At 34.4% G+C, this 25,937-nt stretch overlaps 1 protein-coding gene across 1 annotated transcript in view; it reads left to right on the forward strand.

Moving 5' to 3' along the window:
• CPNE8 (copine 8) overlaps positions 1-25,937 on the forward strand; it is a 255,945-nt gene that overhangs the window by 115,974 nt on the left and 114,034 nt on the right. Inside the window, exons 7-9 of the mRNA XM_004052956.5 lie at positions 11,848-11,911; positions 20,413-20,516; positions 25,626-25,730. Of these exons, the coding sequence (XP_004053004.2) occupies positions 11,848-11,911; positions 20,413-20,516; positions 25,626-25,730 (273 nt within the window). The remainder of the gene's footprint in view (positions 1-11,847; positions 11,912-20,412; positions 20,517-25,625; positions 25,731-25,937) is intronic.

Below are 25,937 nucleotides of genomic sequence, written 5' to 3' on the forward strand. Positions count from 1 at the left end.
GGTAATATTGGCCTTGTAGAATGAGTTTGGACCTATTCCCTACTTCTCTTTTTTAAAAATATTTCGAATAAGATTGGTATTAGTTTTTCTTTAAGTGTTTGGTGGAATTTAGCAGTGAAGCCATCGGGTCCTGGGTTTTTTTTTTTTTTTTTTTTTTTCTGGGAGACTTTTTATTATGACTTCAGTCTCTTTACTTTCCTTACTTGTTATTGTTCTGTTCAGGTTTTGGATTTCTTCAAGGTTCAATCATGGTAGATTGTATATGTCTAGGTATTTGTTCATTTCTTGTAGATTTCTTAACTTATTGGCATATAGTTGCTTATGTTAGCTGCTAATGATTCTTTGAATTTCTGCAGTATCAGTTGTAATGTCTTGTCTTTCATCTCTGATTTTATTTATTTGGCTCTTCTCTTTTTATTTATTAGTCTGCCTAAAGGTTTGTCGATTTTGTTTAACTTTTCAAAAACCTAACTTTGTTTCATTGAGCTTTTGTATTTTTGTAATTTCAATTTCATTTATTTCTGCTTTGATCTTTATTATTTCTTACCTTCTACTAATTTTGTGTTTGATTTGCTCTTGCTTTTCTAATTCTTTAAGATGCATTGTTCGATTGTTCATTTGAAGTTTTTCTTTTTTTTTTAATGGAAGCACTTACAGCTATAAACTTCTTAGTACTGCATTTTCTGTATCCCATAGGTTTGATATGTTGTGCTTCCCTTATCAATTTTTCAAGAAAAATTTTCAATTTTCTTCTTAATTTCTGACCCACCATTCATTTCAGGAGCATATTTTAAATTTTCATGTGTTTCTATATTTTCTCAAATTCCCCTTGTGGTTGATATCTAGTTTTATTACATTGTAGTCAGAGAAAATGCTTGATATTATTTCAGTTTTTTTGAATGTTTTTAGACTTGTTTTGTGACATAAAATATGGTCCATCTTTGAGAATGATCCATGTGATGAGGAACATGATGTGTATTCTGCAGCTGTTGGATGAAAAGGTTCTCTATATGTCTATTAGGTTCATTTGGTCTATCTATACATTAAGTCCAATGTTGCTTTGTTGATATTCTGTCTAGAAGATCTGTCCAGTCCTGGAAATGGGGTGTTCAAGTCTTCAGCTATTATTGTATTAGCATCTGTCTCTCTCTTTATCTCTGATAATATTTGTGTTATATATCTGGATGCTTCAGTGTTGGGTGCATATGTATTTAAAACTGGGTGTTCCAGTCTCCAGTATAATTGTATTGGGATCTGTCTCTGTCTTTAGCTCTGATAATATTTGTTTTATGTATCTGCAAGCTCCAGTGTTGGGTGCGTATGTATTTAAAATTGCTAGACTCCCTTGCTTAATTGACCCCTTTATCTTTATATAGTGACCTTCTTTGTCTCTTTTGATAGTTTTTGTCTTGAAACCTATTTTGTCTGATATAAGTATACCTGCTCCTACTCTTATTTGGTTTCCATTTGCATGCGATATTGTATTAATCAGGGTCCTCTATTGGGACAGAACTAATGGAATATATATATATTAATAACTCACACGATCACAAAGTCCCATAATAGGCCATGTGCAGACTGAGGATCAAGGAGAGCCAGTCCAAGTTCCAAAACTGAAGAATTTGGAGTCTGATGTTCCAGGGCAAGAAGTATCCAGCAGGAGAGAAAGATGTAGGCTGGGAGGTTAGGCCGGTCTCTCTTTACACATTTTTCTGCCTACTTACATTCTATCTGCACAGGCAGCTGATGAGATTGTGCTCACCCAGAGTAAGGGTGGGTCTGCCTTTCTCAGCCCACTGACCCAAATGTTAATCTCCTTTGGCAACACCCTCACACACACACCCAGGATCAGTAGTTTGTATCCTTCAATCCAATCAAGTTGACACTCAGTATTAACCATCGCAGTTATCTTTTTTCATCCCTTTATTTTCAGTGTATGCTTGTCTTTATAAGTTAAGTGTGTTTCTTCTAGGCAACAGAACATTGGGCTTTGTTTTTTAATCCATTCAGCCTCTCTGTGTCTTTTGATTGGAGGGTTTAGTTTATTTGCATTTAGTGTTATTATTGATAAGTAAGGACTTTCACCTGTCATTTTCTTATTATTTTTTTCTAGTTGTTTTGTGTTCTCTTCTTTCTTTCCTTCCTTCTTCCATTTTTTGAAGGTGATTTTCTCTGTTGATATGATCTAGTGTTTTGCTTTTCTTTGTTATTTTTTGTATCTCTTGTATTTTCTTGTTTGTTTGTGGTTACTATGAGGCTTGCAGATATTATCTTATAACTCATTATTTCAGCCTTTTAACAACTTAACACTGTTTGCATAAACAAGGAAGTAAGCAAAAAGACAACTCTTAAATTCTATGCTTTAACTTTGTTCCTCTGCTTTTTAACTTTTTGTTGTGTCTATATATGTCTTTTTGTATGTCTCATGGTGCTAATAAAGACATACCTGAGCTTGAGTAAATTATAAAGGAAAGAAGTTTAATTGACTCATAGTTCCACGTGGCTGGGGAGGCCTCACAATCTTAGTGGAAGGTGAATGATTAGCAAAGTCATATTTTACATGGAGAGAACATGTGCAGGGGAACTCCCCTTTATAAAATCATAAGATCTTCTAAGACTTATTCACTATCACAAGAACAGCCTGGGAAATACCTGCCTCCGTGATTCAATTACCTCCCACCAGGTCCCTCCACAACATGTGGGAATTATTTCAGCTATAATTCAAGATGAGATTTGGGTGAAGACACAGCCAAACCATATCATGTTTTTTTTTTTTTATTGGTTAATTTTTTAGTCTTTCTACTTAAGATTATTTTACACACCACAGCTACACAGTTATAGTGTTATAATATTCTATGTACTTACTACTATCAGTGAGTCAGTGAGTTTTGTACCTTCAGATGATTTCTTATTGCTCATTAATGGGTCCTTTTTTTTTTTTTTTTTTTTTCAGAGACAGAGTCTCACTCTGTCATCCAGGCTGGAGTGCGGTGGCACGATCTCTGCAACCTCCTCCTCCTCCTGGGTTCAAGCGATTATCTTGCCTCAGCCTTCTGAATAGCTGGGACTGCAGGCACGTGCCATCGCGCCCAGCTAATTTTTGTATTTTTAGTAGAGATGGGGTTTCACCATGTTGGCCAGGCTGGTCTGAAACACCTGACCTCAGGTGATCTGCCCACCTCAGCCTCCCAAAGTGCTGGAATTACAGACGTGAGCCACCGCACCAGGCAAGGTCCTTTTCTTTCTGATTTGAGATATTCTCTTTAGCATTTCTCATAGGAGAGGTCTTGTGTTGATGAAATCCCTAAGATTTTGTTTGTCTGAGAAAATCTTTATGTCTTATTCATGTTTGAAGGATACTTTCACCAGGTATATTATTCCAGGGTAAAAAGTTTTTTTTTCCCTTCAGCATTTTATATATGTCATGCCACTCTTTTGTGTCCTGGAAAGATTCCACTGAAAAGTCTGCTGCCAGACATATTGGAGCCGCTTTGTGTGGTGTTTGTTTCTTTCTCTTGCTGCTTTTGGGATTCTTCCTTTATCCTTAACCTTTGGGAGTCTGATTACTACATGCCTTGAGGTAGTCTTCTTTGGGTTAAATCTGCTTGGTGTAGTATAACTTTTTTATCCTTGGGTATTGATATCTTTCTCTAGGTCTGGGAAGTTCTCAGTTATTATCTCCTTGAATAAACTTTCTACTCCTCCTGTCTCTTTTTTGCTTCCTTTTTAAAAGGCCAGTAGCTTTTAGATTTGCCCTTTTGGGGCTTTTTTCTAGATCCTGTAGGCATGCTTTTTTGTTTTTCATTCTTTTTTCTTTTGTCTTCTCTGAATGTCCGTTTTCAAATGGCTTGTCTTCAAGCTCACTGATTCTTTATTCTGCATGATCAACTCTGCCATTAAAAGACTGATGCATTCTTCAGTATGCCAATTGTATTTTTAGCTCCAGAATTTTTGTTTGATTCTTTTAAATTATTTTAATTTTTTGTTACATTTATTTGATAGAATTCTGAATTACCTTCTGTGTCATCTTCAATCTGAGTTCCCTCAAAACAGCTATTTTTACTTCTCTCTCTGTATGCTCACATATCTCTGTTTCTCCAGGCTTGGTTCCTGGTGCTTTACTTAGTTCATTTGTTAAGGTCATGTTTTCCTAATGGTCTTGATACTTGTAGATGTTCATTGAACATTGAAGCATTGAAGAGTTAGGTATTTATTTTAGTCTTCATTGTCTGGGCTTGTTGGTACCCATTCTTCTTGGCAAGACTTTCCAGGTATTTCAGAAAACTCGAGTGTTGTGATCTAAACTGTATCTACTTTAGGGGCCAAAGCCCACCAATGCTGTGGTTCTTGCAGACTAGTAGAGATACTGCCTTGATAGTCTTGGACAAAATCTGTAAGAATTCTTTGGATTACCTGGCAGAGACTCTTGTTCTATTTCCTTACTTTCTCCCAAACAAACAGGGTCTCTCTTTCTCTGTTCTGAGCCACCTGAAGCTTGGGATGCGGTGACACAAGCCTGTCTTTGGCTATCATCACTAGGACTGTGTGACTGTAGTAAGACTAGTTTAAATGCTCCCTCTGTGGGTGGGCATCAGCTGAGTTTGGTTTGGTTTTACTTTCTGCTGTAACAGGGCAGCACTGAGTTCAATACCTCACCATTGCTGCACTCCCCTCCCCCCAGCACACGGAAATGTTCTCAGCACCACAGTGTAGCTGCAAGGGGATTAGGGAGGGGTGACACTGGTGATTCAAGACTGATTTTCTTAGTTCTTCAGTGCCTCTTTCGATGGTATGAAGTTAAAGCCAGGTACTGTGAATGCTCATCTGATTTTCAGTTCTTATGAAGATGCTTTGTGTGTGTGTATAGATAGTTGTTAAAATATAGATAGTTGTCCTTGCAGGAGGGATGATCAATGGAGCCCTCTATTTCATGATCTTGCTCCGCCTTCCACCAGTCTTATCTATGTACTAAATTTTGTGAAGGATTACTCATTTCTAATAATCTCTTGAGATCATGTTTAACTGTAATGTGGATGAGTTTTATTATTCTATGTCTCTCAAAATGTAAGAATACAGTTAAAAGAAGCAATCTTTAAAATTGATCTTTTTTGATAACCTTCTTTTCTGATATAATTTCAACTGCATGTAAAAGTTGCAAGAGTAGGCAAGGTGGGGTGGCTCATGCCTGCAATTCCTGCACTTTGGGAGGTCAATTCTGGAGGATTGCTTGAGCCCAGTAGTTTGAGAACAGCCTAGACAACATAGTGAGACCCTGTCTCTAAAAAAATGAAAAAACGTTAGCTGAGCATGGTGGCACATATGTGTATTCCTAGCTACTTGGAAGGCTGAGATGGGAAGATTGCTTGAGTCCAGGAATTTGAGGCTGAAGTGAGCTCTGATCACTCCACTGCACTCCAAACTGGGTGACAAAGTGAGACCCTGTCTCAAAAAAAAAAAAAAACAAAAACAAAACAAAACAAAAAATGTAGTTCAGAACTCCTGTTTACTTTAATCAGAAGCTAACTTTATTCTATTCACTTTCTTACCCTCTTTCTCATTCTCTTTCTGTTTCATATTCTAGGTCTTTCTTTCTGAGTCATTTGAGAGAGTAAGTTGGAGACATTGTTGGAAAAATTATGCCCTCTTTCCTCTAAATACTTGAGAGTGAATTTCTTAATAAGAATATTCTTTTACACAACCACAATATGATGATCAAAATCAGGAAACTTCACAATGATACAGTATTATCTAATCTACGCTTCACTCGCATTTCAACAGTTGTACCAATAATGTCATTATAGGTATATTTTCCTCTTCTAAAATTTAATTAAGAATCATAATTGAGATTAGTTGTTTTAATTCTAGTCTCTTTTAACCTGAAATAGTTTCTTAGCCTGTCTTTGTCTTTTATTGACCTTGCATTGTTTCAATAAACTTTGTATTTTAGAATAGTTTTATGTTTATAGAAAAGTCACAATAGTACAGAAAGTTCCTGTATTCCTGTCACACCAGTTTCTTCTAACATTAACATCTTGTGTTACCATGGTATTTAATACATTTGTCACAACTAGAAAGACAACAGTGGTACATATATTACTATAAGCTAAATTTCAAACTTTATTTGAATTTCACTCATTTTTCACTAATGTTCTTTTTATACCAGAATTCATTCAGAATTCATTTCAGGATGTACACTTTCTTTTGATCTGATATGTTACAATTTCTTAGTCTTTCCTTGTTTTGTATGACCTTGATAGTTTTGAGGAAGTATTAGATTTTTTGTAGAATGCCGCTAAATTTGCATTTGTGTGATGTTTTTCTCATCGTTAGATTGGAGTTAAGGATTTGGGTAGAAGGCCACAGGAGTGAAGTGTCTTTCTCCTTACATCTTATCAGGAATACATATTAATATGACTTATCACTGGTGATATTAACCTTGATCACCTTGCCAAGGGTGTTTACCATGAAATTGTTCAACATAATGGTGTATTCATCTTTTTGTAGTTGGGTCAATTTTGCTTTATGTATTTTGGAGCTATAATAGTAGATGCATGCAGTATTGAGGTTACTATATCTTCCCAATTAATTGAATGTTTTGTCATTACACATAACTATTTCTTGCAACCCTTTTCAATTTAAAATCTGTATGTATGCTATTAATGTAGGTATACTGATTTTCATTAGAATTAGTTTTATTTTCTGAGATATCTTTCCATTCTTTTCTTTTGAATTTTTTGAATCAAATTTTGTTATCTATTTTAGATAGTTCATGGCTGAATTTAATTTTTATATAATTACATACAATATTTGCATTTAATCTGGAGCATTTAGTTCATTTACATTTACATCAGTAACTATTCCTCTAGGTTTATTTCTACTACCTACTTGGTGATCCTCATCTGCCCCATTCTTTCTTTAATCTTAGTTCCTTTTGAACTGATTGCATTTTAGAAACATAATTTCAAAAATTTTGTTTTCTAAACTTGAAACTATAAAGTACTTAAATAATTGTAGTTTCTTTGAAGTTTTTAAACATATTTACTCATTGTTTATGAAATTCTATTTTTTCAGCATATTTAATTTCTCCATGAACAGTAAGAGACCATGAGAAGGCTTTAACTTAAATTATCACCTTGCTGATTAATGCTATCATATTCATTTGTATTTGTTATTTTAGTTTTTAACATTAGTGTCACTGATTTAAGATTAACTCGTATTTAGTATTTCCTTGCCTTCTCTCCTTCTTTCTTTTTTCATCTTAGATCTCCCATCTGTGATCATTTCCTTCAGTTTGAAACCCATTCTTTAGAAACTTCTCAAGCAAAGATTCTTGAATATAAATGTATTATTTCTTATTTGTTTCAAAATATCTGTAGTTTATGCTTGTTTTTAGAATAGATCTTTACTGTTTACGATCTTATATTTATAATTATTTTCTTTCAAACCACTGAAGATATTGTTTCAGTTGTCTTTCAGTTTCCAGTGTTGCTTCCAAGTAGTCAGCTCTTAGTTTAATCTTTGTAGATCATATCTTTGTTGATCATCTGTCTTTTCTGTCTGGTTCATCTGGAGATATATTCTTCATCTCTCACATTTTTCCATGCTCCTACCATGTGCCCAAGTGTAAATTTATTTTTATTATGCTGCTTGGGATTCACTGAGCTTTCTGAATCTAGAAATTGAGGTGGTTCACCATTTCTAGAAGTTTCCCAGCCATTATCTCTTCAAACATTGCATCTGCTCTATTTATTCCTTCTTCTACTGGAACTCTGATTAAACATATTATTAGACCTTTTACATTTGTGTTCTGTGACTCCAAACGTCTTCATAATAGTTCCCATGTCTGCTTCTCCATGCTGCATTATGGATAATTTATTTATATCCTTCTTTCAGTTCACTAATTCTCTCTTCGCCTTTGTCTAATCCAAACATATATAGTCAACTAATTTTTTACAAGGGCACCAGGAGGACAGGATGGGGAGCAGATAGTCCCTTTAATAAATGGTGCTGAGAAAACTGGACTTCCACATGCAAAAGAATTAAATTGGACCCTTACTTAACACCATACACAGAAATCAGCTCAAAATGGGTAAAACACCTAAACATAAGACCAGAAACAATAAAACTCCTGGAAGAGAACATAGAGGAAAAGTGCCTGGACATTGGCACTGGCAATGACAGCTTGGATTTACTTCTGGGCTCCCTATTCTGTTCCAAATATTCTTGCTTATTTTTTATAATCCTTTGCTAGTTATCCATATGTCCATTTCCTCTTTACATTTTAAATATATTATAAATGCTTATATTTTGTATACTATTCATAATATTTACAACATTCTAAATCTGTGTTTGATTCTGCAACCTGTTGTTTTGGAGAGTCTAACTCATGGTGGGTGCATTTTTCCTTGTGTATTTTTTAATGTTGTAAAACGAGCTTCACATTTACTTTTAAAACTTTAAATATGAGATATTTTGAGATGTAATTTGAAGGGAAACTTTTCTAGAGAGGATTTGCGTATACTAGGCAACCATGATCACTTGAATTAAATGTAATTCTTGGTTTGAAGTTTTGGTAACTACTCAAGTGATGTCAATTAAGGCAGCAAGCCTGGTTGAGCCTTAAATTATTAGGATACATTTTTTTCTCTTTCACTCATCACCACCTTTTAAGGCAGTGATTTATTTTTTAGGCCCATAAAGTGAATGTTTATATATAACTCATGCTACAATCAGGCAATCTAGTTAATGAGATATAAGCTTTATGCTGTGGGTTGGCTGTTTATTGAATTTCCCACCTTATGAGTCCTACCTCCTCTTGATTTTCTCTCTAATTTTTATGCCCTAAGTAACCATAAAAATCAGAAGCCTAAGATCAAGTTCTCCAGTGTTCAGTTCTGCTTATCTTTCTGACTTCACTTTAAACTTCTGATTGGTCCTTATTTTCTTGCAACGTTATCTGAGCATTTATAAAGATCTTTGCATACTTTATTCAGCATTGTAAAGGGTGCTCAGGTTGATGCTCAGTCAGGGTGTTTGGTTTTCCATAATGCTGAAAATATTAAACTCATAGTTCACAAATAGAAAGAAGAAGAGAAAGGTACAGCTGAATTAGAAAAATTAACTGATTAAGGATGCTGGAAGGATGCTGAAAATGATAATGTAGTAATATAAGACAAAATGTGCAATGCTATATTGAGTTCTTAGTCATAAGGACCTAGGGAAAATGGAAGATCTTTACATGTGCAATTACCCTGGTTAAGAGTAAATACATGGTGGAAACAAGCATTAAGCAATGCATTGACCGTATATTACATACTTACCTATAAACTAAACACCTGCTGTATACAGACATTTAACTCTGTGCTTACAAGAGGTTTATGTCGTGAATATTGCTCTTACAGAAAGCATAATCAACTTGAGAAAAGAAAGGTTAACAATTTGTCCTTTTAACAGTTAAGGAATAATTAAGTGCTAAACCTTGCAGTATTGACTTTAACATCAATAGGAAAGCAGAAAAGGCTGAGCTTTGTGTAAGGCTGCCTAGGATAAGGTTTTCTTGGAACAAATGGAACTTGTTCCATATCCAATTTGGAGATATGGAAAGTTTGAGGCGAAATAGGGAACAGTTAACAAGCTATAGTTTATCAAGGCATGGGAGTGAACACAAAGAAGAAATAAGCACAAAATGTCACCGAATTGATGAAAGGAGAGGGAACAGTGAAACCCACGGTTTTAGATAGGTTTTAATAACATACTAAAGAACTTAGAAACCATGAGAACATTTTGTTCTATAGTCATGCACTACTTAGCAACAGTGATATGTTCCGAGACATGCTTCCTTGGGTAATTTCATTGTTGTGAAACCACCATAGACTGTACTTACACAAACCTAGATGGTCTAACCCAGAAGTCCCCAACCTTTTTGGTAACAAGGAGCGATTTTGTGGAAGATCATTTTTCCATGCACTGGGGGTTTGGGGGTAGTTTCGGGATGATTCAAGTGCATTACATTTATTGTACACTTTATTTCTATTATTATTATATTATAATGAAATAATTATACAACTCAATGTCATATACAATCAGTGGGACCCCTGAGCTTGTTTTCCTGCAAGTAGATGGTCCCATCTGGGGGTGATGGGAGACCGTGACAGATCATCAGGCATTAGATTCTCATAAGAAGCGTATACAATTTAGGTCCCTCTAAGTTCACAATAGGGTTCGCATTCCTATGAGAATCTAATGCTGCTGCTGATCTGACAAGAGGCAGAGCTCAGGTAGTAATGCCAGTGATGGGGAGCTGCTGTGAAAACAGATGAGGCTCAGCTTGCTGGTGCCTGCCGCTCACTTCCTGCTCTGCAGCCCTGGGGTTGCAGACCCCTGGTCTAGCCTACTACATACCTAGGCTATATGGTATAACCTCTTGTTCCTAGGGTACAAATGTGTACAGCATGTTACCTCACTGAATAGGTAATTGTAACATCAGTATTTGTGTATCTAAACATAAGTAAACATATAAAATGGTATACCTGTGTAGGGTACTTACCATGAATGAAGCTTACAGGAATGGAAGTTGCTCTGGGTGAGTCTAAGTGAGTGGTGAGTGAATGTGAGGCTCTGGGACATTGTACTACTGTAGGCTTTATAAACACTGTATAGTTAGGCTACACTGAATTTATTTAAAACTATTTTTCTTTCTACATAATAAATTAATCTTAACTTGCTATAATGTTTTTACTTTAAAATATTTTAAACTTTTTAAAATGTTTTAATAATAACACTTATCTAGAACACAAACACATTGCACAGCTGTACAAAAATATTTCCTTTCTTTATATCCTTATTCAGTAATCTTTTTTCTGTTTTTAAGTTATATTTATTTTTACTTTTTAAACTTTTTTTTTGTTAAAAACTAAGACACAAAGTTATACATTTACCTAGGCATACACAGGGTCAGGATCCTCAGTATCCCTGTCTTCCACCTCCACATCTTGTCCCACTGGAAAACCTTCAGGGGCAATACCATGCATGGAGCTGTTGTCTCCTGTGATAACAGTGCCTTCTTTTGGAACATCTGCAGGACCTAAATGAGGCTGTTTTTACAGTTGGCTTTTTTTTTTTTTTTTTGTATGTGTAGAAGAAATACACTTTGAAATAATGATAAAAAGTATAGTATAGAAAATACATAAAGAGTAACATATTTGATGTTTACCATTTTCAAGTATTATGGACTGTACATACATACTTTGTATGACTGGCAACACAGTAGATTTGTTTGCCTCAGCATTACACCAACACATGAGTAATGCTCTGTGCTAAGATATTACATCATTAGGCGGTAGAAAGTTTTCAGCTCCATTATAATGTTATGGGGCCAGCAATGTATATGCAATCTGTTTCTTACTGAAACATAATTAGATGATGCATAACTATTACATTATCTTATATTTTATTATATATTAGACAATATGGAGATATTGAAGATTCTTGAGGAGAGGATCGACATGTTTAAAGTTATGTTGAAAGTTTAGTCTCACTGAGGGCCGGGTGTGGTAGCTCATGCCTGTAATACCGGCACTTTGGGAGGCCGAGGGGAGCGGATCACTGGAGGTCAGGAGTTTGAGACCAGCTTGGCCAACATTGGCGAAACCCCATCTCTGCTAAAAAAACGTACAAAATTTAGCTGGGCCTGTAATCCCAGCTACTCAAAATATATTTGTTAGGGAAGAACCATGTTATGATTATATGTTCTTTATTACAGTACATAAAAATAAACATGATATATAAATTTATATATAGTATTAATATAACATATTAATGTATATAAATATATTTTTGTTGTTTTAGAGGAATTCCAGGGAAGAAATGTGGTACAATCATACTTACAGCAGAGGAATTAAACTGTTGCAGGGTAAGTAAATATTTCTTTGGTTTAGAAAATACTTCCATACTTCAAATGCTATATCTAAAATTGTACTTAACTAATTAATTTTTAAGTAATTGTAGCAAAAGTGTTATACAATTTTATAATCCATAAAATATCATTTTAGGTACTTAGCCCTATGACCAGAGAGACTGTATTTCATAGTCTGAAAAGTATAATCAGTTATTTTAATAATCTTTTTAAGGAATTGAAAGTATTAAAATAACACCTAATATCGATACTGCTTTTTAAGCATTAGTATAAGGACTAGTCAGTTATACCAATCAGTTCAATTACTGCAAACTTTTTTGCAGTATTTTTGAAGATCTTTGTGTAATCCTGAAGGAATATTTCTTGTCATTTGAGTTTACCCCATTTGTATAAGATATTTTCCCCAATTTTTCTAATTTAATTAATCCAGAATTTATATTGGTTCCATCTCTTGTTAGCTTGGGAAGTCCACATTTGAAGAAAGGATTAGCTGCCACTACAGCTAGCAGTATGACTGCAGAGAGTGCATACTCTGTATTTTTAGAACATTGCTACTTTCAGTTGTGATTTGCTGATGCACCCATTGACTCATGATTAATGATTTCACTGTTGTCAAGAAATGGAGTGATAGCTATGACACTCCACACTGAAAGTAACAATGACCAGCTTAATCTTAAGTCAATATTGTCTGTTTAATGTGGGCCAGCAGATCTCTGGGAATTGATATTTCCAGAGGAAAAAATTTTTCCCTAGATTACCTCTAGTGCTCTTTACTTTTAATTGCTGCTTGATTGCAGGAACAGAAACTCACCCCAAATACCAAAAACTTAATATTTTGACATTGACCAGAGTTTTTATAGAGAGAGCCATAGTTTATTTTATTATCTCAAGAAGTTGTCTTTTTAACTTTTAGATAAATTCTGTAGCTTTATTTACATAATACATTTCTGGTGGGACGTGGTGGTTCATGCCTGTAATCTCAGCCTTTGGGAGGCCAAGGTGGGAGGATCACTTGAGCCCAGGAATTCAAGGCTGCTGTGAGCTATTGTACCACTGCACTCCAGCCTGGGCAACAGAGCAAGACCTTGTCTCAAATATATGTATACATTATATCTCTCAAATATAGATAGATGATCAATAGATAGATAGATAGTTGAAATAATATGCTCAGGGAATCATATGATATTGTCAGCAAATGATAGAAACTGGGTATTACAGCTGATTACATACCTTTGGGATTCTGGGGGCAGGAGTAGAACAGTGAGGTAACAATAGGGACTATAATAACAGATGAGTGGAAATAGTTAAACACTAATATTATGATTTAAGTCATTTAAAAAACATGTAAATTGAAGCCTTCCTATTGTTGTGCTCATTGTCTTTGTCCCTCTGGGCATGTCACGGTCATATCAGTCTCACTTTTCTCATCTAAAAAATACCCAAACATGCCCACATATAATGCTGTTAAAGACTATCAGACTCAAGTTTTGGTTTTGCTACTAATTTTTACTTTGTCTGATCAAGACACTTGACTACTTACTCTGTGTTTTACTTTTCATATTTGAAGGGCAAAAAACCAAAAAATGTGAACTAATCACTAGACTATTTAAAAAAAAAATCTTCCAGTCCTGGCAATTAACTACCATAACATTAAGTTTGATACTATAATGTACATAAAAGTAGTTTGCATATACTACCCAGTGCCTTAGAAAATATAGCATAATTATTTAAATGCAACAATATTACCTATCCTATTTTTTAGTTAAAATGATACAATGATTTCTTAAATTATATTATCTAATCATCATTTATACTTGTCTCAATTTGTAAATGTTTAAGATAATATATGTTTTGTATGATAAAGGAGGAAAGAAAAAAGGAAGTTCACAGTCTATAAGATACATGTTCTTTATGGTGATATTAACATGCTATTTTGTCAAAATCTTGGGTTTATTGAGCAGATTTTGTGTAAATGTGTCATGAATACAGTACTATCTGTTCTATTTCAAAGTAGAGCCAAGATACCAAGACATAGGTTGAGTATGGACAGGCTGCATCCTAAATATCTTCCACTTTCAGTTCTACTCTCTTGTTGGAAGAGCTGGGAAAATTCTTTTACCAGGCCTTAGTAAATGAAAGGGAATGTGTCATTTAGTGGTCTAGGTATTTTTATCCCTCTTTTTACAATTAATTCAATAACATCTGGAATTATCTTTCAATGAGTCAACACATATTTCTCATACTTAGAAATTATAGATTAATATTTTTATCAATATTCTTTAAAATCTTGGTGTAACTTCATCTTATGTTTTCTATGTCCTGATTCTTGGCTACAGCCTTATTGATCATCAGCATCATTATTAATACTAATAAACTTGAAATAGTATTTCATTACTACATTAGTATAGTAGAATGCACAAGTGTACTCAAAGCAATGTTCATAGTTACTTCAGAAGAATCAATGCTTTTTAAATTTATACTTTAGGGAACATTTAAAGTATTGGGCATTATTATTTATAATGTTGAATGCGATCATTTTAATTCACCTACAATATCATAAAAATCTACATTTTTTTTCTTTAAAACGAGTTGTCAGTTATTAACTTGTACAATGAACATAAGCTTTAGAGTCAGCTCACCTACATTTTAGTCTTACCTTTTTCACTATTTAGCTGAGTGAGGTTATATTGTTGAAGCTTTAAGTTATGCATTTGTAAAATGACAATTTTTTTAAACCAGTTTATTAGGTATAATTGGCATACAAATAGCTGGACATATTTAATGTATACAGCATGGTGAGTCTGGAGACAGGTATATACCCATGAAACCATCACCACAATCGATGTCATATATTAGTCACTTACAATGGTTCCCCCTACCCTGCTTATTTATTATTAATATTTTTGTGATAATAAACAGCATAAGATTTACCCTTTCAGCAGATTTTTAAATATACAGTGCAGTATTGTTAACCATAGGTACTATACTGTATATAGTAGATCTCTATGAGTTATTCATCTTGCATAACTGAAATTTTGTGCTCCTTGATAATACCTTCCAGTTTCTTCTTCCCCTCAATCCCTGGAAACCATCATTCTACTCCCTGCTTCTATAATTTTGACTATTTTAGAATCCTCATGTAAGTTACAATATGTAGTATTTATCTTTTTATGGCTGGCTTATTTCACTTATATAGTGTCTTCCAGGCTCATCTACCTTGTTGCAAATGGATGGATGTTCTTCCTTTTTAAGGCTGAATAATATTCCATTGTTATATATATATATATATATATATGTGTGTGTATAAATTTTATATATATATATAAAACATTTTCTGTATCTATTCATCTGTTGATGGACACTTCATTTGCTTCAATATCTTGACTTATTTGTGTATAATGCTAGAATGAACATGAGAGTTCAGATATCTCTTCAAGATACTGATTTCAGTCTCTTTCTTTGGATATATACCCAGAAGTGGGATTGCTGGATCATACAGTATTGCTGCTTTTAATTTTTGAGGAACCTCCTACTATTTTCCACAGTGGCTGCACCAATTTGCATTCCTACCAACAGTGTACAAGGGTTTCCTTTTCTCTACGTCTTCACTGACACTTCTTCCTTTTGCATTTGTTTTTTGATAGTAGGCATTCTAACAGGTGTGAGCTAATCTTTTGTATGGATTTGCATTTCTCTGATGATTGGTGATGTTGAGCACCTTTCATATGTGTGTTGGTCATTTGTATGTCCTTAGAAATATGCTTATTCAGGTTCTTAGCCCATTTTTAAATTGGGTTGATTTTCTATTTTTTATTTTTATTTATTTTTAGTTTTTCCAATATTTTTGAAGATTTGTAGGAGTTCCTTATATATTTTGGAAATTAACCTTTATAGTATACAGTATCTTAGTCCATTTTGTGTTGCAATAAAAGAATACCTGAGAGTAGGTAACTTATTTTTAAAAAGAAGTTTATTTAGCTCACTCTTCTACCAGCTGAGAAGCTCAAGAGCATGGCACTGGCTTGTGGTAAGGGCTTTTATACTGTTTCACAATGTGGCAGAGAAAGTGAAAGTGGAAGCAGACATTTGTGAACATAGGGAAACCTGAGGGGCACCCTAGCTTTATAAAAACCCACTCTTAATAGAATGAACTCATTCTGAGGGAATTAATCCAGTCTCATTCAAGACTGTGAAAGCAGCACCTACCTATTTATGAGGGATTCGCACCCATAACCCAAACACCTTCCATGGGGCCCCACCTCCCAGCACTGTCACACTGGTGATCAAATTTTGACATGAGCTTTGGTAGGGACAAACAAGTCATAGCAACCACAGCATATTTTCTCCCATTCTGTAGGTTGCCTTTTCATTCTGTTGATTGTTTCCTTTGCTGAGCAGAAGCTTTGTAGTTTGATGCAGTCCCACGTGTATTTTTGCTTTTGTGGCATATGCTTTTGTATCATATCCAAGAAATAATATCCAAGGCCAATATCACAAGGCTCTATGTTTTCTTCTAAAAATGTGAATATTATTAATACTTCCTTTAGATGGATACTCTACAGGAAAGAAATGGTAGCATTTAAGAGATGTATAGGTCATAAATTTATACAAATATTTATTTGTAGTGTAATAATCCTAATTATCTCAACTTATTTTGATAGTTTTATTCAAATGCAAATTTTATATTTAATTAAATGACACAGTAAAAACTAATGTAGTTTAGAAATTATGTTGGGAGTGTATCTTCAATCAGTATTTTTTTTTTTTAAATACGGGGTCTCACTCTATTACTCAGGCTGAAGTGCAGTGGCACAATTTTGGCTAACTACAGGCTTTGAGCTCCTGGGCTCAAGTGATTCTCCCACCTCAGTCTCCTTCCTAGCTGGGACCATAGGCAGGCACCACCACACCTGGCTAATTTTTTTTTTTTTTTTGATAGAGATGTGGTCTCACTGTGTTGTCCAGACTGGTCTTGAACTCCCAGACTCAAGTGATCCAAGCCCCCCTTGCCCTCCCAAAGTGCTGGGGTTACAGTCATGAGCCACTATGCCTGGCCTTTTATGTAGTATTTTAAAAGTAGCTTGAAATTTTTCATAAAGTATATTTTTTGTTTTGATTGATTGATTGATTGAACAGTGTTTACAAAATGTTATTATGTCCTTGGAATGAATGCTTAGAATAGAATGGCAAGAAAAAAACAGTACAAAAGACAACACCACAACCCCCAACCCTGGTCCTTGTTTTTAATGAACACATAGTTTGTGGGAAAGAGAGACATTAGTCGGCTGACTATGCAGGTAATATATGTCACGATATGTGACAAATGATTCAAATATATTATGAGAGTACAGCAGGGATCTAATTTATATTAAGCCTTGGGGGGATCACTGGGCCTCTTTGTGAAAGTGACATTTAAGCTAAGACCTAAAGAAGGAGTAGTGTTTGCCAGCCCAAGGATAAGAATTCCAGCAGACACAGCTGTATAAGGTCCTGAGGTGGGAAAGGCATGTGTGGGTCTGATGTGAGATGGCCAGGGGTGAGCAGTGGGAGTTGATTGAGCTAAAACATTGCCAGTCGAAGGTGGAAAAGGCTGGTCAGAACCCATTAGATGTTGGCCTTTGCGGACCATGTTAAAGGTTCTGCATTTTTCCTAAATGCAAGAGAAAGCCTTAAAGCATTTTAAGTTGTGAGCAACATGAATTTTTCATGTTTCAAGAATTTTATTCTGTCTGCTGAATGGAGAATGGATTGGATACATCAAAGAGTCGAAGTGGGAGTAAGGAATAAATGTCACTGAACATGTCTGGGTGAGAAATAAGATTGAACTGGACTGAGGTGGTGGCAGCAGAGCCAAAGTAAAGCTTTGAGCAAAATTTTAGAGGTAAATGGTGCAACCGATGGTGGTGGACTGGATAAAGGATCAGGAAAATAGAAGAGTCAAGGATGGCTTCCTTGGGCACTTGAGTGAATGACAATGCCACTAACTGAGCTGGGAAAATTATAGGAGAAGCAAGTTTGTGGATAGACGTTAGATGTTCAGATTGGAATATGTTAGAAGTGCCTGTGAAACATCCAAGTGTCTTTATGCAATAGAACGGTCGTTATATGTGGAGTATTAAAGAGAGGTCTTAAAAAATGTATTAGGTGACATTAAGCATAAGGCATAAAAACAAAGCAAAACAAAACAAAACTTTGCAGTGATGCTAGTGTATTTCTAAAAGTATATAAATACTTTCCTCTCAAACAAGATGTATTTTGTGCTTGATACAAATGTACCATTTAATCCCTGCTAAGTTGTTAACCTAGGTAATTGCAAGAACATTATTTTTCCTAAGGTTATATAATTTTCTTCATTGAAATAAATCTTTATTTTGAATCAGTTATTCATTTTGCAAGCCCTAAGGAATATAATTTGAAAAATTAAATTTAGTATTACATTTACCAGTGAGCCTATGAAAATTCATGCTTTTATAATAATACACCTCTGATGTTTTATTCACAATCTATTTGAAATAAACACATTTCATTTATCTATTATGCATTGTAAGTATACAGAATGTATCTTGGAAGTTTATATTTTGGTCCAGGTGCTTTGGGAGAAATGTGTTAAAGTGTAATGTTTTTCTGCGAGAACAATGTCCTTGGAATGTCCCCATGTTCTTAGCCATTCTCTCCCAAGGGCATTTAAATATATATGGAAATGAAAGGACATTCAAAATAAACAAACTAAACCAAACAGCTCGTCCTTTTCAATGCTGCCTTTGATTTTATAATTTGATCATCCAGAATGATTATTTCACTGCTTCTATAATAGATAGTATAGAATTTTTGATCTTTAAACCTCGAATTTAAAAAGAACATGATATGCTTGAGAGGTTTGAGGTGATAGTGATGTCCATATTGTCCTTACCTCTATTGTCACTATACCTTGCTAGAATGTATTTCCTGCTCTGTTATAAATGTTCCTCTGATAGAAGTCATCACAGCTACATGCTAAAAGTAAAATCAAATAACACTATACCAATACTTTTGAAAATGTAGAAATTAAGAAATCTGACTTTTCCAAGGGTAGATACTGCCTTGTTCATTACCCTATTCCAAGATTCTAGCTTGACTATTGCTTGCTAAATGTTTGCTAAATAAGAAAATGAATGAATAAATGAATGATAAAGGTAGCATCATGTTTTCTGTAGTCTTCTGGAATTACTGAAAGGAAATAATTAAAAGTTTAGGTGTATACTTAGTAAGTATTGCTGGACTCTGTAAGATAAAGAAGTGATGAATAAGGGAATGCTTTTTCAGACATTGTTAACATTTTATCACATAATATTCAAAATTGTAACCTCTTTGTTTAATCTGAATTACTTTGCCACTTCACCTCTTTCCGACATTTTAAGCTTTCCTGTTCAGTTAAAAAACACACAAGCCTGTAATCCCAGCTCTTCGGGAGGCTGAGGCAGGCGGATCACGAGGTCAGGAGATAGAGACCATCGTGGCTAACACGGTGAAACCCCGTCTCTGCTAAAAAAAAATACAAAAAAATTAGCTGGGCGTGGCAGCGTGTGCCTGTAGTCCCAGCTACTCAGGATGCTGAGGCAGGAGAATGGAGAGAACCCAGGAGATGGAGCTTGAAGTGAGCCGAGATCATGCCACTGCACTCCAGCCTGGTGACAGAGCGAGACTCCGTCTCAAACAAAAACAAAAACAACACACACACACACACACACACACACACACAACCCCACAAAAGTATTTATTTTGATTTTAAATAACAATACATTTTCTACTTTAAAAATGGTTATCAATAATGTGTTATGATACCCTAGCTTGTTTTCCTTTAAATCATGTAGCTGCGAGTGTTTGAGTACATAAATTGGTTTAAATGATCGATTTGACATAATAATTAACATGCAAATTGTAATTTCAGTTACAGAAGAAAATTGTTATTAAATGTGGTTACTGATTCATTATACTACACTTGTATATGATTAAGAAAGTAGGAACTTTCCTGTCCCCAGATTATAAACTATGTGGTCAGTGTTTATCTTTCTTATTCCCCATCTAATCATCTAGTACATCTCAACATTTTATACATACTAGATATGTAGTAAAAATTTAGTAAATATTTCCTTAATGAACAGGAATTTTTTTAACTATGTTCTAAAAATGTGTACCTGTATAACTGAAGATATGAATGAGGATCCTATATTATAAAATTGAGTACCTGGCATCACTTAGCTTAATATCACTTTTCAAAGGAAAAATGTTAAAAGTTTTTGGAAAGTAATAGTTTTGTAATTAGAATGAAAATTACCAGCAAAATTTTTAAAGTCATATAACCCTTTAAAAAGCAATTTTATGTTGTCTGGGATTCTCCCAAACTTGGCCATTTGCATTAAAATAGCAAATATGTTTTCTTGTCAAGTCTTGTTTGTGATCTTCAGTTTCTAGTTATTTATAGCCCAAATCTTGAACTGTTTTATTAATTTTGTTTTTAGGATACTGTTTTGATGCAATTTTGTGCAAACAAATTGGACAAGAAGGACTTCTTTGGAAAATCAGATCCTTTCCTTGTATTTTATCGAAGTAATGAAGATGGCAGGTAGATTTATCTTTTATGCATTTCAACTATATGGTAATGATGATACTTGAATTATAATTATTTTTCTCAGAGAAGCTCATTAAATTGATAAATGAAGTAAAATAGTTTGAGATTTTAAAAATTGATATGATTTTTGCATCTCAAAATAATGTGCAACTTTATAAACATTTTATGTTTTGTCTGATACTTAAAATGAACAATTTCTAGTTTCATAGAAATATTTCCTCTTTATTTGTTATACAATTATAACATTGAGTTAATAGTTTAGAAGAATTATATTTTGTGAAAACCTGAATGCTGAAACAAATATATTTTGTTACAGATTTGAACCAAAACCATTTTCTTAGAGAAGGATATGGAGCTTATGGGTTTTTTTTGCCAATAATATCTGAGACTAACTTTCAATAAAAATGTTCATTATATTCTAGTAATTTGAATACTTTTGCCAGTTATGATTAGACTAGTTTCTATAAATTTTGAATATGTCCTTATGAGTTATAGACCATAATTTAATATGTATGGCTCTGCTATTAAATATATCTGACTTGTTCTTTGTGATTCATATTGTACTATTAGTATTTGTGAGAATGTTTAGTTGTTAATAATATGGCTAATTTCTGTTGTCTAGATTTAAATAATAACCTTGCTACTTAATAGCTATAGTACTATGGCAAGTTTTTAACCTATGTGAGATTCCGTTTTCTCCTCATCTGTAAAATGGGGTAGTAATCATAGCTACCTCACAGGGTTGTTGATCAGATTAAATTAGTTACTATACAAAAAAATTACTGTTTGTCCAACACATAAGAAGAACTTAAACATTAGCTAATATTATTATTATGTATAGTTAATATTTTCTTTTTTGTTTTTTTAACTATGTGTAATATATCAGCTAAAGAGAACATGTTATTTGGAAATTAAAAATGAGGGGAATAGAATGGGAAAAAATGCTGCACTTATATATGAAACTATACAATGTGTTGTTATATAATAAGTATAAAATGTTGCATAATATAGACAGTTTGCTATTCAAAGTGAATGCACTGGCCAGTTTAAAATGGTGGTCTACTTATTGGGAGATGTTTGTTGATGCAGCTACTGAGCAACTGTTGGATATATTTGCTATAGTGTTATACTATTAGATTTTGTGTATTTCCCTTCTTTTTGGTGGTAAAAATGTCAGTGTCATATGCATCTGAACACTAATTTTATTCATAAGAAAAATGTTGCAGAGTGAAGAAAATAATATTTGCCAGGCATTTCGAAAATAGAGGAAAACCTCAAGAATGATTCCGAATTTCTTGAATGAAAATGTTCTTATGAACTACTTGCTCCCTGAATTTTCTATTTTTATTCTTATTAGTTTTCTTTATAAAGATTAGTTGTACAATTGTAAAATTTCACTTTATCACACATCTAATGCTCCTAGTGATACTTTTATTAAAAAATGTATTATGCTTGTAAAAATGATGTTCACGGCCAGGCGTGGTGGCTCACGCCTGTAATCCCAGCACTGTAGGAGGCCAAGGCGGGCGGATCATGAGGTCAAGAGATCGAGACCATCCTGGTCAACATGGTGAAACCCTGTCTCTACTAAAAATACAAAAAATTGGCTGGGCGTGGTGGCAGATGCCAGTAATGCCAGCTACTTGGGAGGCTGAGGCAGGAGAATTGCTTGAACCTGGGAGGCGGAGGTTGCAGTGAGCCAAGATCGTGCCATTGCACTCTAGCCTGGGCAAAAAGAGTGAAACTCCATCTTAAAAAAAAAATTAAAAAAAGATGTTCACTCATTAAATAAAATCTAAATATTAAGAAAAATACAACGAATCCAAAAATGTCAACTAATTTGAAAAAACTATTTTTAAAAGTTGGTGAATCTCATTTCAGAAAACTTTCCGTTTATATTTACACACAGAAACCTAGTTTGCCAGCTTGGTCCAGATATTTTATGTATGTATACGCACACATAGGCTTTGTTGTATTTTGAGTGTATACAGGTGCTTTTATGCCTGACTTTTTGTCTCCATTTTTAACTGCAAAGATTCTAGCTTTATTTTAAATATTTTTTAATATAGGACTATTTCAAAAATTTCCTAATACCTAGTGTATTTGTGGCTTATTTCATAAGAAAGACAAAAACTTAATTTCTACTGGAAGTATTAATTAAAAGCCTTCATACTATATGATCTTATACTCATATTCTTGCTTTGACATTTATTTAGTAGCTTGATATTTATATATGATTGGGTAATAATTTTCCTTTGGAATAGCTAGTTTTGGTAAATGACCTCACTTAAAGTATCTTAATACCAGTTATTCAATAAAAATATATTTTTATAATACTATTTGTAACACACACATTATATTTATATAGAAATACTTCTGAATGTTAGGCAAAGCTGCACTGGACTCCTGGCAGAATTTTTATGAGTTACACCAGCACTGGAATTCTTACCAATGAGGTTTTCCTGTATATATGATATCTAATACATTAGAAATGAGAATGATTAATAGGCAATAAATGACTACCTGCCTCATAAATATCTCAGTTAGAAGGACATGCCTTCCCTCAGAGGAAATGTTTCAAGTGTCAAAAGTATTTAATTACTGCAGCTGGTGACACTAGGAATATAAGAGAAATTTTGATTTAACCATAAGCAAAGAGGCCAAAAAGTCAGTAGATAGTTGAACATGTTGGTCTGAAGATGGTCAGTTGGTCTCTCAGTCTAGTCTCTCTCTCTGTCTCTGTTTTTCTCTCTTTCTCTCTCTCTTCCTGTCATCTATCTAGATAGCATCTATTTAGCTATCTGTATCTATCACCATACCAAAGACTTGCTGTATATTAGAATATGATACAAGAGAAGAAATTCCCCTTTGCAGATCTTTAAGAATGTATTTTATTTTTATGAATATATCTTAATGAATATATTGTTTCTGAAACAAACCAACATACAGCTCTGCCTTCCCTCTGTAATTTGTTTTCTATGAATTTTTCTTAACAATTTTTTGGTACCTTTGCCTTTTCTCTGTGTTCTGAGCCCCTACAGCTCTCCCCTAACTTGCCCTATCCACTTTGATTTTCTTCTTCAGCTTTAGACATCTTCATTACCCTTCAAGAGTCTTCTCTGTCTGCCCCTCTGTTTTACTTGTAATGCCTTTTCCCCCATTGACTCCTAAATTGCTTCAGGTGAGTCAGCTCTGAGAACATTTGACCACAGATACATTTTCCTGGGCTCTGTCAATTTAATGACACGAGTTTCCTTAGGTGGGTGAGGATACTGCCTGGAAGGAGAAGGCACGGATGCCGTAAGTCTTGTAATAAAAACTTGATCCTTTCATAAAGTATTATGTTTCTATCTTATCTCTTAATAGAAACAAATCCCTCTTGTTTGAGAGTAGGAAAATGAACTTGAGGACTTATCAAAGGGGGAATATTTCATCATGGGGGTTAGGGACAGTATATTCACTATGGTATTTATTAATATTTTCATGTGTCATTACTGTTTGATAATTGCATTTGAAACACTTTATGACTAAGGTCTTGATGAAGGTTTATGTATTGTTTCAGTGAAGACCACTTTGAATGCTTCTAGCTCAGAAACTGCTGCATAAATTCACATGAAGGAAGAACATTTCCAGGAGCTGATTGATGTCTTAAGATTGAATAGTTTTGTGGAAATGACACTGGAATTTGAATCAGAAAACCGAGCTTAAGGCTTCATGAATTCTGCCCCCTATTGTGAATTGCTGTCTTCCTTCCCTTAGGAATTCTTTAGATATATAGAACCAATAGTTTAGATAAAGAAAGAACCCACACACTAAGTGGTCTTTCTATAGATTCATGATGTGATGTTAAACTTAAATGGGCCCTTGGGGCTCCCGAGGAATTCTACTCCTTTTTCCTAATCTATGAACATTTTCTTTATCCCAGACACTTTATCACTTATGTCCCATCCTCCTTCTTTGCTCATTGTCATGCATCCTCTTTCATAAGAAAATGGTGGCAATTGGAGAGCTTCCTCATGATCCCACCACAACATCAACCCATGTACTCTGCCTTCCTGAATGTTCTTGCAGAATGACTGTCTGGCCTCTCAAGGGCAGCTCCTCCACTGATGCTCAGGATCCCATCTACTCTCACCTGCTTAAAAGACATTGCTCCCGGCTGGGCACAGTGGCTCACGCCTGTAATTCCAGCACTTTGGGAGGGCGGGGCAGGTGGATCACAAGGTCAGGAGTTCAAGATGAGCTGGGCCAAGATGGTGCAACCTCATCTCTACTAAAAATACAAAAATTAGCCGGGTGCAGTGGCAGGCGCCTGTAATCCCAGCTACTCGGAAAGCTGAGGCAGGAGAATTGCATGAACCCGGGCGGCAGAGGTTGCAGTGAGCCAAGATCACGCCACTGCACTCCAGCCTGGGCGACAGAGACTCTGTCTCAAAAACAAACAAACAAACAAACAAAACAAAAACATTGCTCCCACCTTTCTCTCATGCATCAGAAGTGGCTTCCTTTCTGCCAGATCTTTTCCTTTACCAGACAACCTTGCTGTTATTTCTTCCATCTTGAAAACAAAAATTAAAAGTAAAAACAAGAACACCAAAAACCTTTCCTGTGATTCATCCTTTCTTTTCCCTTAAATTAGCCTAACTTTTTTCTTTTTCTTCACAGCTAGACTAAAAGTTCACACACTGTGCCTCAGTTTCTCTTCTCTTTCTTAAACCCACTCTAAAACCAGGTTTCTCTTCTCAACACTCCAACAAAGCTGTTCTTCTCCAAGTTGCTGGTGATCCTCATATTCTTAGGGACCTATGGATATTTTTCACTCCATCAGCATGTCGCCACAATTTTTACAGAGATTGTTTACAAAACAACTTTAGGATTTATTGAATTTTCAGATTGCTTTTGGTAAATTTATTGCAAAGTAGGTTATGGTAAGGTGATCTTTCAGGTTTTAAAATCACGTATCTCTTTCCATGAAGTAATATGTAGCAGCAACAGCAGAACTGACTATTCTGAACACAAAGTAAACAGAGGAATGGCTACTAAAACAATAGATCAATTAAAATAGTCAAAGCATGCAAATAACTGAAAACTCTTTCTTTATAGTTTTACAATTTGTCACAAGACAGAAGTTGTCAAAAACACTCTAAATCCAGTATGGCAAGCATTCAAGATCTCAGTCAGAGCATTATGTAATGGAGACTATGACAGGTAAGAAGGATAGTTTATTCAAAAATCTTCAAATAACTTTTAAAAAAATCTACGGTGATTTGAGGAAGTGGGATAAGTTGGCTAATTAAAATTTGGTTAAACTTATTTTCCAAAAATGAAAATATTTAAATGCTAAAATACGTTGCATATTTGCTTTAAATTTTAATTTATTATTCAAAAGTTATTTCAGAATCTTCATTGCCCTAA

Source organism: Gorilla gorilla, chromosome 10 (assembly GCF_029281585.2).
Source record: "Gorilla gorilla gorilla isolate KB3781 chromosome 10, NHGRI_mGorGor1-v2.1_pri, whole genome shotgun sequence".
Classification (NCBI taxonomy): domain Eukaryota; kingdom Metazoa; phylum Chordata; class Mammalia; order Primates; family Hominidae; genus Gorilla; species Gorilla gorilla.